The 15,892-nt window shown below is 37.1% G+C and overlaps 2 protein-coding genes across 7 annotated transcripts in view; one reads left to right on the top strand and one right to left on the bottom strand.

The window, feature by feature from the left end:
• Positions 1 to 15,892, bottom strand: part of LOC110663222 (uncharacterized) — an 83,070-nt gene that overhangs the window by 28,368 nt on the left and 38,810 nt on the right. The gene's annotated exons all lie outside the window — the stretch shown is intronic.
• LOC110663225 (chromatin modification-related protein EAF1 B) lies at positions 73 to 14,366 on the top strand. Of its 5 annotated transcripts, none has more exons than XM_021822485.2 (23): positions 73 to 419; positions 1,951 to 2,140; positions 2,266 to 2,320; positions 2,403 to 2,500; positions 2,610 to 4,062; positions 4,176 to 4,295; positions 4,471 to 4,737; positions 5,177 to 5,368; positions 5,565 to 5,669; positions 5,969 to 6,026; positions 6,106 to 6,617; positions 6,737 to 6,790; positions 8,441 to 8,498; positions 8,595 to 8,788; positions 8,881 to 8,934; positions 9,022 to 9,102; positions 9,334 to 9,471; positions 9,593 to 9,709; positions 10,165 to 10,262; positions 10,431 to 10,643; positions 10,748 to 11,123; positions 11,635 to 13,465; positions 13,955 to 14,366. In XM_021822485.2, exons 2-22 carry the CDS (start codon positions 1,998 to 2,000, stop codon positions 13,378 to 13,380), a joined length of 6,132 nt encoding a protein of 2,043 aa, XP_021678177.2. In that variant the 5' UTR covers positions 73 to 419; positions 1,951 to 1,997; the 3' UTR covers positions 13,381 to 13,465; positions 13,955 to 14,366. The 5 variants fall into 5 exon arrangements, with proteins under 5 accessions (XP_021678177.2, XP_021678175.2, XP_021678176.2 ...); XM_021822483.2 differs by having other exon boundaries at positions 73 to 451; XM_021822484.2 differs by having other exon boundaries at positions 73 to 804.

Genomic DNA, 15,892 nt, shown 5'->3' with positions numbered 1-15,892 from the left:
AGGCCCACATCATCATCTTCTTCTTCATGCAGAACCCAAGCCCATTAGTCGCAGAGAGAGAGAGAGAGAGAGAGAGAGAGAGAGAGAAGTCTCGCTCTCGCATAGTACCCCCTTCGAAAACCAAAGCTGAGAGAGAAAAAAGCACACGAACGCACAAAAAAAACCAGAGCGATATACAAAATTCCCAAAAATTTAAAAAGAGAAAGGACTTTTTGGAGAGAACACTCAGAGGATTACAGAGAATCTATTTCACGTCCTCATGGTTGACATTAGCACCCAAGCCTTTATTTCCAGGGCTAATTCCCCTCGTTTAGATTGAGCTATTGGTCCACTACTCCAAAACCCTAGGAGAGAGAAAGTGTTGCAACTGAGGGACGCTTCTTAATTGTCTCTCTGCTGTGCCCTAGCTTCCCAATTCTGTAATTCAGTTTGTTATTGCTCCAATTTTTTGGTTTGTTTCCTTCTTCTATGGAAACCCTAGAACTGGTGTGCAATGTTGAATTTGTGTAAATTCTACGTTGATTCAATGAAATTGGGGCTTCTTCATTTGGGGCAAGGGATTTTAATTCGTTTCTATTGTGGTTTTGTTGCGCATTTTGATTCAATGCTGGGGGATTTGTGCTTTTAAGTCGTATTATTCACGTTAATAGGGGAATTAAATACTGTAACTTGGTCTGTAGCTGGTTTTGAGTTTCTAAACGGGTGACTATGTCTGAATTTGAAGGGACCACTTGGCGCTAAACATATTCTGTGCTCTTATTGCTTGTGAGCTGCACATGTTCATCATGCGTAGTACCTTTGCTGGTTGTTATGCAAACATTAGTTACAACTTCTCTTAGATTTTTTTGGGTGCTTATTTAGTTTTCAATAAATATTTTGTGCCTCTATTTCCTTGTTAATATTTAGAAACTTAAATTGGTATAGCCACAGTTATCCTTAATCATAAGATATAGGTTTGGTGCTTAAGACATTACTGGTTATTTATGCAAACTTGCTTCTTCCTTTTTTTTTTTCAATGGATGTGGCATAGTAACATAGCTGCATGATTCCTCGTGAACACCATTCGTTTAGGCTTGGGGTTTATGAAATGAATGTGAATTGAACCATGGTTAGGGATCTATCCTAGAAAAGGGAATGTTATCAAAATACTTAGTTACCAACAAGGCTTTTAAGAGGTAAAATCTTATAATTTGTATGACATTGATGACATTGTTGAACTTTGATGTCTGCATGCTTTATTTTGTACTCTATCTCTCTCTCTCTCTCTAATAGATAAATTATATTTCCAATTTTTTTTTCGTGGTTAAGATTGGATAATTTATACATTTTTTTCTCTGTATAATTTACCTTGTTGAGAGACATATTATTTTACGACTAATTCTGGCAGTGGGATGAGGACTTGTTTAGGTACTTGGCACTTTCAGACTTGAATTTTTAAGGGAGTTGCTATATAGTTCCGTGCTGTTATCGTTTACAGCATGTGGCATGGTTGCAGAAATGCTAGTGTGTTTACATTTTGCTTGTCCAACACAAATCCTTTTATGGTTCTATTCTCTGTACTAAAATAACTATTTTTTTTTTAAGTTGCTAATTTGAATACCCTATCATGCTGTGTAGTGAATGATAAATGGCTGTCTATAATAAGCTTGCAGTGCATGCTTGTTTTCCCTTTCTTATTTGGTGAAAGATGACTCTGTAATATGTTTTTATCTTGTTATTTGTGTTAATGTTATATATATGCATACATACCCTGGTACCTTAGAGTTTCAGAATTAGTCAAGTTTGGCTGTTTTCTGTTCAAATCCATTCATTTTTCACTTGAATGGTGGATTTATCCATCATACTATGAGTCTCACAACATTTTCTAGTTACTAAGCAGAAAATGCTTTTCCATGTTGGTATTGCTTTACTTGATGTTTCTTTCTGACATTTGGTTTGGGGATTTGATAGGTGTCTGAATTGATGGGAGGGGAAAGCTTGTAAATGCTGAAGTAGGAATGCATGGATGCGGTTCAGGATCGGCTCTCCTAGTAAATGCTGAGGTTGATTCCATGGGAGGGGTTGTTGACGGCGGAGTTGGAATTGGCATCAAAACCTCTCCGCGCCGAGCAGCAGTTGAGAGAGCTCAGGCAGAGCTCAGGTGATGCTAGCATACTCTTTTGTGTTTGTTGTGTCTCATAATTTTATATTCTTTTCTCTGTGATATAGCATTTCCAATCATTGTTATTTTGTGGATAAGTAAGGAAAATTATTCAATTTTAGCAGACAGGAGTATGATGTTCGTGAGGAAAGGAGAAGAGAGCTAGATTTTCTTCAGAAAGTATGGCAATTCAATCCTTCCCTTAGTATTTCTATTCCCTCTATGCTATTGATAATCACTTTGAACATTTCTGTACCTGTAGGGTGGCAATCCATTAGACTTTAAGTTTGGGAGTGCAGCTTCAGTTAGTGTCCAGTCTACTTCTCTTACTGATCATCACACAGAACATTTTTTGACTAGGTATATTCTTTTTCCTTTTCTGTTACATGATGTTACTATTGAACAATATTTATAATTACGCTACCAATGCTTCCCCTTAGATTTCACTTTTTCACTGTTATAATTACAGTGAAGCAAAAGGTAGTTTTGCACTGACTGCATCACCTCATGGGGACTCTGTAGAAAGTAGTGGCAGACCAGGGGCTCTCACAGTTTGTGAACCCAATAGTGCTGATAATTTTGATGGTGAAAATGAGATTCTCAAAGGCGAAAGGAAACCTAAACATTCCAGTAGGAGGAATAATATTGCTCCATCAGAACAGTCTTCCCAGATGGATGGGACTCAAAATGCCAAGGAATCAGAAGATTCTGCTATTGTTCGCCCATATGCTAGAAGGAACAGGTCCAGACCAAATCGTGATGGTGCTCGATCAAGCTCAACTGACGTAGTTCAGAGTTCTGGTGGTCATGGATCTTTCTTCAAGGTTCATGGCGGCTTGAGGGATGTAAAGGGGTCTATGTCTGAAACGAACGATCAGAAGGACCAGATTATTCCTTCTGTTTCTTACGCCAAATCCACCACTTCAAATGGTGATATGGTTTCTCAGATAGAGATTACAACTACCCAGTCAAACATGGAGCTGGATGGTGCTGTAGCTCTGGAAGCAACAGCCTGCCTGGCTAAAGGTAGTCTCCCTGGCGATAGGTTGGATATCTCGGAGACGAAAATCTCAAAGCATAACCAAAGTGATCAATTGTCAGAAGTTGATGCTCAGAAAATACCCATTCACATGGCTTCTGGAGAGTGTGACAATGTTGGAGGGAAAGAAAAGGCAATTTCAGCTACACCTGAATATCAACCTGGTGCAGCTGCAGGAAAAACTGAGTATGAAAATGGTTCCTCTGAGTTAAATGGCTTTGGTGACTTGAAAAGAAATGGAAATGAAGGTCAAAATGGCAATGTTGCAATAGGAACTAAGGGATTAGATTCAGAATCCTCCTGCACTCAAAATAGCCTATACTTGGATGTGAATAATGAAAGTGGTTTGTGTGCTAAAGGTAGAAATGATGATATTAACGGAATTCATTTGAAACAAACATCAAAGTCTGAAGGAATGCAAAATTCAGGGGCTGGTGAAATGGGAGATGGAAAGAATGAAACCAAGGCTACAGACTGCAGTGCTGTTGTCAAGGAAGATAATAATTTTGTACATCAAAATAACTCTGGTAATGATTGTGTCATTGAAATGGAGCAAGAAATACAGAGAAGTTCTGACTTGCAAAAAGAGTTGAAATGTCCTTCTAACTTTGAAGGAGTGGAGCAGAATGACCTTCCTGCATCTGAAGCTGATAAAAAATTATCTAATGTGTTGGGTGATGGTTCCAATCTCAACAGAGAAATCATCTGTCCTGGTGGGCCTCAGGGTTCTGTGGATATATATATTCAGGAGTTACCTGTATCTACTTTGTCAGAGAAAAATTCTTCTGCCGCTCCTGACCCTCGATCTTGTTCTGGTAGTGATTTGATAGTTGCAGACAAGGCTCATGAGGATTCTTTCTTGGAAGAGGCACGAATTATAGAGGTTGCTTCTTCATATTCTCTAATAATTCATGCTTTAATTTGTTAAACATTGCAGAATTTCCATTTATTCATAAATTTTTAAAAATCTGTTGTAACTTATAATGTGATAAACAGGCTAAACGTAAGAGGATTGCCGAGTTATCTATTGGGATGGTACCTTTGGAGAGCCGCAGAAAATCGCACTGGGATTTTGTACTTGAAGAAATGATGTGGTTGGCAAATGATTTTGTGCAGGTCTGACTTTGTCGATATATATTACAATTAAAAATTTCTTGTGCATTATTTATACTAGTTCTCTTTGAAACTTTTTCCTGCATTCTGTAAGAGTTTGTCTTGTTCTTTTTATCTAGTATTTGTATTCAACTTCATCTCTCTTAAATTTTCTCAATTGTTCACTGTTTGCTTGTAGGAGCGTCTATGGAAAATGACTGCTGCTGCTCAAATATGTCACCGGGTTGCTTTCACCTCTCGGCTGAGAGTTGAAGAGCAGAATCAACATTTGAAGCTGAAAAAAATTGCTTATACTCTGGCAAAGGCTGTCATGCAGTTCTGGAGTTCAGCAGAGATGCGTCTAAATAAGGATGACCAAAGTGTTAGTTTGACAAATTTCAAGCAGGATTCAAGGAGGTTTAATGGGAATGAATTTTCCAAGGACAAGTTCACAGAATTAGATAAGGTGCTACTTCATTACCTTATTGAGCAATTGATAATCATTTTTTATATGTATCCACCTACTAGGCCTTTTTTTATCCTTAAAAATTTGCCCCCTTTTCTGTTTCCTACCTATATAGTATCATTTTTTTTTTATAATAACAATTTTTTTAGATTCATATTCGTATTTTCTGGAACCTTTTAATTAAAGAATGAAGATAGTTTTTTCTAATGTGTAGAGGAGTCTCTTATTTAGAAAAAAGTATGATGAACTTATCTAGTTCTTCCAAATGTGGATTATTTTGATTTGGATTTCTTGGTTGGACATTGATTAAATCTGGTGAATGAGATTATAGGATCCATAGTTAAGTTTGAAATTGCACTAGGTTGCAGAAATGGTTTGGATTTTTGGCTCTTGTGTAACAAGTTATTGACTTTGCTTCCAATCTTCTGGTCATGAATAGGGGACATGCAAACACTTAGAGGTACAAAATGCTGGAAAGAATTTTGCATGTCCAATTCAGGGATATGCTGTAAGATTTTTGAAATGTAACAGCTCTGCGGTTCCTTCCCTTCAAGCTGAAGCACCAGCAACACCTGATAGAGTGGATGATTCAGGCATTATTGGAACTTCATGGGAACATCAATTGACAGAAGTATGGGCTTACATTATATATAATCCTTATAACGTTAATTTTACTTGTCTTTCTTAATGTCTGCCATCCCATTTCTATCTTTTAAATGTATGTGGTTTAGTTGCTGATTGCTGCACCTTGCAGATGTTGATCTCTGATAATACCGTGTGATTTATTTTAATTATACATATAATCATGGTATCTCATAACTCCATAGTGCAATGAACTTTTTATTTGGCAGGAAAGCCTATTTTATGCTGTTCCCTCAGGTGCAATGGAAATCTACAGAAACTCGATTGAATCTCATTTGGCACAGTGTGAGGTAAAAAAATAATTTCATTGTTATTCTTTTATTGTGCTTTTGGTTTGCATTTCCCCTGACAGACAAACATAGGTGAATTAGAAGAAAAGTATATTTGGGATATTTTTATTGTGTGGGTAAATGCCTGATATTTATGTTGATGAACCTACATTTGTCTGCCATTCCATGGATGATTTTGTTGCTTTATGAGAAAAGGGCATTGGCATTAATTGTTGCCCAAATCTTCAGTTCTTTCTTTTTTACTTTGCTTTTTTTATTGTTCTTTCTTATTAACTGAAGTGATTTTGTCCTCCTTTCAGAAGACTGGCAGCAGCATGCAAGAGGAAGTTGAGACATCTATGTATGATGCTGCTACAGGTAATGTTGAAGCTATTTTTACATATGAATTCTTTCTTTAATAGTCTTGTGCTTTTTACAAGTCTATTATCAAATGCAGAGTTTGGATATCGTGAGAATGCATATGATGAGGAGGAAGGAGAAACAAGCACATATTATTTGCAAGGAGTCTTTGAAGGTAGCAAGTCAACAAAACATGACCAGAAGAACAGGAAAAGTTTTATGAAATATTCTGGAAGATCATATGAAGTGGGACCTGATTTGTCTTATGGATACTGCACAACTGTCTCTCAACAGAATTCACTGATGGGAAAAAGGCCTGTCAGTAATCTTCATGTTGGTCCAATTCCAACAAAGCGTGTTCGCTCTGTTGCATCTAGGCATAGGTTTACAAGTCCTTTTAATGCTGGAGTGCAGACTCCAGTGAAGACAGATGCTTCAAGTGGAGATACTAGTTCTTTTCAGGATGACCAGAGTACCTTGAATGGATCCCAAATCCAGAAGAGTGTGGAGGTTGAGTCAGTTGGGGACTTCGAAAAGCAGTTACCGTATGACTGTGCAGAGACATCAACAAAACCAAAAAAGAAGAAGAAGAAGATTAAGCATCATGTGGTACATGGAGATTCTTATATGTTGAGAGATACTGTGAACTTATTCCTAGTGAAGTAATGAATTTACCTCTTCTGTTTTCTTCCTGAACTGCTGATTGAGTTACATGTTTGTGGTTGCAGGGTCCTGCTTATGAGCAGGTTTGGCAGCTGGATTCCACTGTTCATAATGAACAGGTGATTAAGCTCCCCTCTATTTCTCTCTTTCTCTCTTTCATATTTAAGCTATTTAAACTTTTCTTTGTTTTTTCTGTTTAAAATGGCTGGTTGATATTTTATTAGCATCTTTTAAATAAAATGGAAAAATAGGATGAGCTCCTAGTAATAATGCAAAAATTTATTTCAGATTAGAAGAAAATGTGTTCTTAGTATGTCAGATGAGTTTCTTGGGTTGTTGCATATGTTGGTTCTTATTATCTTTTTTTGGCAATTCTATAGAAGTCCTACCATTGCATTTTCTACCTATTTAAGTCTATTTCCTAGCAAGTTTACCTATTTCATTTTCATCTCTCTCTCTCTCTCTCTCTCTATATATATATATATATATGTGTGTGTGTGTGTGTATGTGTGTGTGTGTACATACATCTCGCTTTAGCGAAATTTTCAAATGCCTTTGGTTTTCATCTGTTAATCGTATATTTATGAAGATTGATGTGCTGTGCTTTGGCTGAACGATGCCTTGAAAATTTTGACCTTGATCTTTTGCTTAAGTTTAAAAGTTTAAGAAATGTCAATATGTAGGAAGAGAGTGAAAGAATGTGTATCTTGGTTGATACTTATTGAAGTGTTTGTTGTTGCTTGTAAGGGTAGCAAATGACTTAGGATAGAACTTTTCTTGTAGGGATCCATGCTATCATCTTTTCAATAAATTGTCTAAAGAGATGAACCCCTGTATGGAAGTGTAATAAGTTAGTAGGGGAAGGAGGAGGATGCCTCAAATGACGTGGAAGAAAGTAATATCATAGGATTTACAAGTTTTGAATATTAATGCGGGCTTGATGTCTAAGAAAGCTGAATGGCGAAAAATGATCCATATAGCCGACCCCAACTAGTTTGGGATTAAGGCTTAGTTGTTGTTGTTGTGTCTAAAGAAGAGATAAATTATTAGTGATAGGAAGCACTGCAGGGAACCTAGGGGTAGAACTTTCTTCTTGGGACCCATGCTATTAGTTTTTTAATAAAGTTTGTTAAAAAGAGAGATGATAAATCATTAGTGATAGGAAGCAATGCAGAGAACCTTGGGGTGATTTGAGAAAAAGATGATTATTCATTCAAGAATAGCTTACCATCAGATCAACATTTGTGAAAGATCTTTCGGTTTGAAGCACATTTAATGTGAAAAATCTTCTTTTTAGTTCATTTAGGGGGCTGTAAGATTTACCAATGGACCTTACTTGAGAAATTCACATAAATCATAAACAATATGCATTTGCAAGTTAAAACATGCATCCAGTCTGCAATTGATGATCTAGATTGGTAGCATTGGGTTAGTTAACTGTAAAGAAGTAAACAAAATTTCTTATTTTTCATTACTGTGAGGGGCAGGGGAGTTCATAATTTGAAATTTTCTAAAAGGAATAAAGGGCGTAGAGTAGACCAAGTTTACTGCTACTTTCTCTTCCTCGATGTCTGAGGTGAACATTGTTGTAATAAATTCATTTATTCATTTTTTTTTCTATGGATCTTTACTGCATTTATTCTAGTAGATGCATCTTCCTGATTTATGTTCCTTTGTGTATTGCCCAAGTTCCTGCTATTCAAAGTTTGCATACAATGACTAGTTGTCTAAAATTGTTTATTTTTTTGACGGTGGAATTCCACTTCCAGAGGGATAATTCCAAAAGGAGACTGGATACTCATCATTTTGACTCTAATGGTGCTAGTGGTAATTCCCTTTATTATTTGAAATTATGTGAGTTGTTATTTAACAGATATACATAGTGTTTTAAGTTCTTACCTTTTCATATGTTTCCTTTTTAAGGTTTAATGTATGGGCAACATACTGCAAAGAAGCCAAAGATACTTAAACAGCCACTAGATGGTGCTTTTGATAATATGACTCCAATGAGTGGTTCAATTCCTTCTCCCGCAGCTTCCCAAATGAGTAATATGCCAAGTAAAATAATGAAATTTATTGTTGGCCGGGACAGGGGCAGAAAGCCTAAATCACTGAAGGTAAATTTTGATGTAGATATGGCTATGTGTTCTCAACTTTTTAGTATTTTTAGGTGCCTCATTCTGGTTTGAGAAATTTGCGTCCTTTGCAGGCGCCTGCTGGGCAGCCAGGTTCTGGAAGTCCATGGTCACTTTTTGAAGACCAGGTTTGTTTGCTTTGGGTATCTTTCGAGAATCTGTTCTTCTGTGGTCATCAAAGTTGTGATTACCTGATGATATGTTTGTTAACTCAGGCACTTGTTGTCCTTGTACATGATATGGGTCCTAATTGGGAGCTTGTAAGTGATGCCATCAACAGCACCCTTCAATTTAAGGTAAATTGTGTGTGATCAAATTTCTTGCATGGTTGCGTTGTTGTTGGGATACATTTCACGTCATTTTAGATGACAGTGTATGCTATGTTCTTGTTGCTGTATAATTTTTTAGTTCTTGTTATCTCTCTCCTATTCTGTGCAAATGTAGTGTTTTCCTTCTAGATATTCAAGAATTTTTTTTCCCTCTGTTTATATATATATTTTTTTCAACTCGTGCTTCAACATGTTCAGTGTATATTCCGCAAGCCAAAAGAGTGCAAAGAACGTCACAAAATCTTAATGGATAAGGGTGCTGGTGATGGGGCTGATAGTGCAGATGATTCAGGGTCTTCTCAATCTTATCCTTCAACTTTGCCTGGCATCCCGAAGGCAAGATCCTGATACTTTTGAAAGACATTTTCCCTGCTAATTAGTAAACAACATATGTTTATTTGTTTATGTGAGACATGTTTCCTGCGTTAATTGATTTATATTGCTGCATTACATGCAGGGCAGTGCCAGACAGTTATTTCAACGTTTGCAAGGGCCAATGGAAGAGGATACCCTCAAGTCTCATTTTGAAAGGATTATTATGATTGGGAAGAAGTACCTTTACAGGAGGAGTCAGGTTTGTGCATGATCCATAGCATTCATGCGGGTACAGATTATATTATGTTGCTTGTTCATTGATGCCTACACTGATTTTGCTGCCTCCAAATTCCAACGTAAAATCCAATTGGGCTTTTTTCATCAGAGCTATATAGAAGCATGCCATTTGTTAATGACCTCAATTTTTAAAAGTTGACAATTTTTTACTTATGTTCTTCCTATTTATCCCATGGTTTTTGAGATTGCAAGGTTAATGCAAAGTGTTTGATAAAAATTTTAGCATGTGCCCATGGTTACAACATAATGTTAACAAACTTATATAAAGTTGTATAAAAACAGTATAATATGTGGATTATTGTTTGTCCTAAATAGATGCTTGAACAGTTGAAATGGTCCAATGCTTGCTTTGTTTCTGCTCACTTCTTTCCTGCAAATTTTCTTGACTATGATTTTCGTTTTGCGTGTATTGTGAAGAACGATAACCAGGATCCTAAACAAATAGTAGCAATTCACATTTCTCATGTTAATGCCATCGACCGAGTACCCACAAACCAAAATGGAGGCATTTTGACGTAAGTATTCATGCTTTGTTACATGTTCGTTGTCTAGCCTACTATATATTCAGCTTATCAGTATTTATCCTCACAAGTTTACTATTCTTATGTTTACATTTCTTGGCATCTATCTACTTGCTCATGTCATGCAAGCAATTACAATATTACTTTACTGTGTGGATTTAGGCCCCTTGATCTCTGTGATGCAACTGCATCAAGCCAAGATGCTCTTCCCGTTGGGTATCAAAGTTCTCATGCTAGCAGTTTACCCATGCCAAATCCAGGTGCTGTAGGATCAATGCTTCCTACTTCTGGGCCAAACTCCTCTGTGCAAGTATCTTCTGGTGTTGTTCTTGGCAGTAACTCATCACCTTCTGGTCCACTCAATGCTCCTATCAGGTGGTATTGCTTGTGATTGGCATTATCTGTGTATCAGTGCTTTAGATAGAACTATTGCCATGAAATTCTAACTTCTGTGCTTGGATGTGGGTCAATATTGTCAGGGATGGTAGATACAGTGTTCAAAGAACATCTTTACCGGTTGATGAGCAGCAGAGATTGCAACATTATAATCAAATGCTGTCCAACAGAAGTTTGCAGCAGTCTAACTTGCCCGTCTCTGGAGCTCTTTCTGGAGCTGATCGTGTTCGCATGCTTCCGGGTGGAAATCCTGTAGGCATGATGTCTGGGATGAACAGAAACATGCCATTGCCGAGGCCAGGCTTCCAGGGAATGGCCTCGTCATCAATGATGAATTCCAGTAGTATGCTTTCCTCTGGTATGGTTGGGATGCCAAGCACTGGAAGTATGCAATCTGGAAGTACTTCTGGTCAAGGGAATTCGATGATGAGATCTCGTGAGGCTTTGCATATGATGCGGGTAAGTTTTTTCATGCAAACAGGTTTTCTTTTGTGTATTATTATTATTATTATTATTATTATTATTATTATTATTATTATTATTATTATTATATTGAGGTTGCTTCTATTAATTATCAAATTAGTTCACATATTGTAAAGTTTGTCGAGTAAGCCTTTTTAGTTCATTATAATTTTGTCAGAATCGCTTTGATCTGGTTCTCTGGGTTATCCTTTTTCCTAACCTAAAAAGATGTCTGGCACAATTTTGTACTGATCTGTTTTTATCATTCTAATTATGTTGATTTCCCTCGTTATAATTTGTGTTGCACTATTTCTCTGTGTATACAAGGTGACTTATTGGTATTTCCTTCTATTGTCTATCCAAATTCGTCAATGAACATTCCTAATGGTTTATATGTTCTCATGCTATAATTTCCATATATATATATATATATATTCTGTTGTTATCACTTCATTATGGTGCATCAGTACTTTAATGTTATATGACAACAGCATTATTTTTGTCATAGACTGGTCATAACTCAGAGCATCAAAGACAAATGATGGTACCAGAACTTCAGATGCAGGTCACACAAGGAAATAGCCAAGGAATTCCTGCTTTTAGTGGTTTGAGCTCTGCTTTTGCTAATCAGACGACCCCACCAGCTGTTCAGGCATATCCTGGCCAGCATCCAATGCCTCCACAACAATCCCATGTAATGGGCAATCCTCATCATCCTCATCTTCAGGGTGCCAATAACACTACAGGTCCACAGCAGCAAGCATATGCAATCCGTTTGGCTAAAGAAAGGCAAATGCAGCAGCGGCTTCTGCAGCAGCAGCAGCAACAACAACAGCAGTTTGCTTCATCTGGCACTTTGATGCCACATGTCCAATCTCAACCCCAGCTCCCTATATCTTCATCTATGCAGAATAGCTCCCAGAATCAACCACAAACTTCATCACAGCCAGTATCACTTCCCCCGTTAACATCATCTTCCCCAATGACTTCCATATCAGTACAGCAGCAGCAGAAACATGCTTTGCCACATAATGGGATCAGCCGGAACTCTCAAACTGTTGCCACTGGGTTGAACAATCAGATGGGAAAACAAAGACCGCGGCAGCCACAGCAGCAACAGCAGTTTCAACAGTCTGGCCGGATCCATCCTCAGCAGCGACAGCACTCGCAATCTCCCCAACAAGCTAAACTTTTGAAGGGAATGGGTAGAGGGAATATGGTTGTGCATCAGAACCTTCCCATTGATCATTCTCATTTGAATGGCCTTGCTGTGCCTCCAGGAAATCAAAGTACGGAGAAAGGAGAACACATCATGCACTTGATGCAAGGTCAAGGCTTATATTCAGGTACTGGCTTGAGTTCAATGCAAGCAGCTAAACCATTGGTTGCTCCTCAATCCTCAAACCAGTCTCAGCCACAGCAAAAGCTATTTTCTGCCACAGCATCACCTTCTTCAAATCAAATGCAGCAGATGCCTTCCCATTCTGATAATAATACCCAAGGTCAGGTTTCGTCACTGCCATCTGGTCATGCTCTATCTGCTGCTCATCAAGTTCTTCCAGCAGCCATTATGGCTTCCAACCATCAGCATATGCAGTCACAGCCACAGCCACAAACGCACCAGAAGCAGACTGGTCAAGCTCAACCAACTGTTCAGAGAATTCTTCAACAGAACCGTCTGTTGAATTCTAATCTGCCAGCCAAGTCTCAAACTGATCAGAGTCATACAGAACAGCAGCCAATAAGCAATGTTTCGCAGCTAGGCACAAGTACAACCACATCAATTTCTCAGGCCTGTAATGATTCAGCTAATGTGGTTGCTTCATATTCTGTTGCTTCTCAGTGGAAACCATCTGAGCCTTCTTGTGATTCTGCAATGAAAAATCCTCCAGCCTCTCAAGTGGGTTCTATTGGGAGCCCAGCTCTTACAAATTCATCTGGAAGTGAGGCAGTGGCATCTGTCAACCAAGGTTTAGGCCAGAGGCAGTTATCAGGAGGCTTGCCCCAACATGGGAATGCTGGAGCACAGTGGCAGCAGCAGCTACAATTATCACAATCAACGCAGCTGCCGCCACCACCACAACCACCTTGTTCTCAACAACTTTTTCAGCCACAAGAGCAGCAGCCACAACAGGAACAGCAGCTGCCACGGCAACAGCTGCCACTGCAACAGCACTCTCAGCAGCAAACGCAGCATCTTCAATCAGCACAAGGAAGTATGTATATCAGGTCCACCAATTCTCAGCTGGAATAAAGCAATCTAACAGATTGAGCAGTTCCAGAAGCAGTCGGTGCTGCTAAGACTTTGGTTTGCATGCCCTTATAGCAGCGATGTACAGGTAATATTTTCCCATATAGTTACCAATCGAATGAGTTAAGGCATTACGTACATGTGATGTAGTTAGCATGTACTATTCAGCAAAAAAATATGATGATTAGTTCTGATGGTAATTTAAACTACTTTGCTTGTCATCTTATACAATAGTACATGTTGCTGACACTGCAAGCTCCTCTTTTTTTTTTTTTTTCTTTTTTTTTTCTGAGTGAAATGCCTTTTGTTTGTCTAGTCTCTTTTTATGCTCCTTAACTAAGGTGGATTCTTCTTAAACTTCCCTATGCCTTTTGTTCTCGTTAACAAGATTTTGGAGGGTTTTTTTTTTTTTTTTTTAGACAATTCAAAATTGGAATTCGTTTTCAAGAGCATCAGGAAACCCTTCCCTCGTCTTCTGACCAACATTTTCCCTAGCTTTCTTGATGTCGCATTATATTTTGATTGGTTTGACCTCTTTATTTGGTAAATGTAGTCTAATGGTGCCATATTCATGCAGATGAGGCTGACTACTCCACAAGGGCATTGCAAAAGCCAAAAGGGAAAGAGGCGGTGATTGTTATATGCAGATTTTGTTAAAATTTATTAGAGAGATGTCTACTGGCCATTTTTTTTCCCTTTTTAATTTTTTTTTTATCAAAATTTGGGGAAATCATGTAAATTACCACTTGTCTAGGGCTTTTGGAAGATGGAGACAGAATATAGGTATGTGTACAGGGTCTCATCTCTCCAGTGATTTTTACTTGTGGCCTGGTTTCCCTGCACATGTGCAGAGGGGCCTGTTTCTTTTTGGTGCCCCACTAGGTTAGTGCATGTATTTGTCACACTTGCAGCAGATGTTGGTAGTGATCATTGTTATGGGCAAAAGCCTTCGGAAATTTTGTGAATACAAGCGCATTAGATTTGTAATATATATATATAGTTACGAAAGTAAGCCTCCTAATTTAATAATAATACCGTAAAAATTTTCACAAGGTGTATTTAAAGATTAAAATTAATCCATTAATTAACTTTTAGAAGTGTATATAATTTTTCCTTACGGGTGATAAAAGAGAGGAAAGCAAAACAGGCTACTGCTTGGTAATCATGCATGAGCCAAGCTAAGGCCGCCGGAGAGGAGAATCGAGCATCTGAGCACCCAAAATGGAAGACTCGACTCATTGAGCCGAATAATCAGCAAGCACAGTTCAACTCGCTTGAACCCAACTTAATACTACTTCCTTTCCATTTTAAGTGTGGGGTGGATGGTGTTTTTAAGGTTTTTATAAAATGATTGGATAGTCATATTTTTATAAAAAATATTTATAATTAATTAAAGTATTATTTTACTATTCTTAATATAGAAAGATAATAAAAAAAATGTATTAAGAATAATAATAAATAAAGATAAAATTAAAAAAAAAAATTTATATATATATTCTCAAAGCAACAGAAGGAATTTATTTTTCTGCTTTTCTCTCATAACTTCAGTGCAGGAGGACTTGGGAAGGATAAAAGTGTTGCATGTGTCTCCAATATCATTGCGGAGAAAGTTTCGCCTAGAAAATAGTCTGGCTGGAGCTAGAATCAAGACATGGCAGGTTAATAAAATATTATACTATCTCGATTACGTTTCAATTACTTTTCAAAGCTTTTCACAAGAATTAAGAAAAAACTGAATAAGTATTCATGAAACATAAAAAATTAATATTGCTAATTGATTAAGTATTCATGAAACATAAAAAATTGATAGTATAATAATAGACAAAAGAATAATTTAAAAAAAATAATTAATTCTACCTCAATTTTTTAAAATGACATAAAATCAGATAAAAATTTTTTTCTTAACATTTGAAATGAAACAGAGGAAATAAATGCATAGCTGAGATTATAAACTAATTAATTATTGTAAAATTCTATTATATATATACTTTATAAAATGAGTGAGCCATCTATTTTATAATAATATTTTAAAAATTGTCATATGGTGTGTTAAAAGATTAAAATTAATATCTAATTTAAAAATGCCCAATTTATAGGAAGATAGTTGGTCATTGTAGGGAAGGTTGGTCTTGTACATCTCAATATTTATATTGCCATAAGCTGGCTTGGGGACGCTTCTGTGGGTATATTATGCATAAGCGATTCCTTGGGACCTTGGAATAAAAACCCCCAGATAATCTGGTGTATTTCTACATCCATTTCACTGCCAAGTCTTAGCAACACTTGTCCATTTACATTTATTATATATGGAAGAGTTAAATTATAAATTTCTTATTTCTTTTAACTGCTTTCTGCTCTTCATCTTACAATTATTTACCAAAAGTAGAAATTGCTATAATTAGCTTTACGACAGCTAGAGCACAATATTATGTAACCAAACAGTCCCATTGGTTAAAGCATAATTAGTCCCAGGTTTGGGAAAGGAAGAAGGTTACAGTAGATTGACTATCATTCT

The sequence above is a fragment of the Hevea brasiliensis genome, chromosome 7, assembly GCF_030052815.1.
Source record: "Hevea brasiliensis isolate MT/VB/25A 57/8 chromosome 7, ASM3005281v1, whole genome shotgun sequence".
NCBI classification, from domain to species: domain Eukaryota; kingdom Viridiplantae; phylum Streptophyta; class Magnoliopsida; order Malpighiales; family Euphorbiaceae; genus Hevea; species Hevea brasiliensis.
The sequence above is the reverse complement of the archived record's forward strand: the minus strand, read 5'-3'. Positions and strand labels throughout refer to the sequence as shown.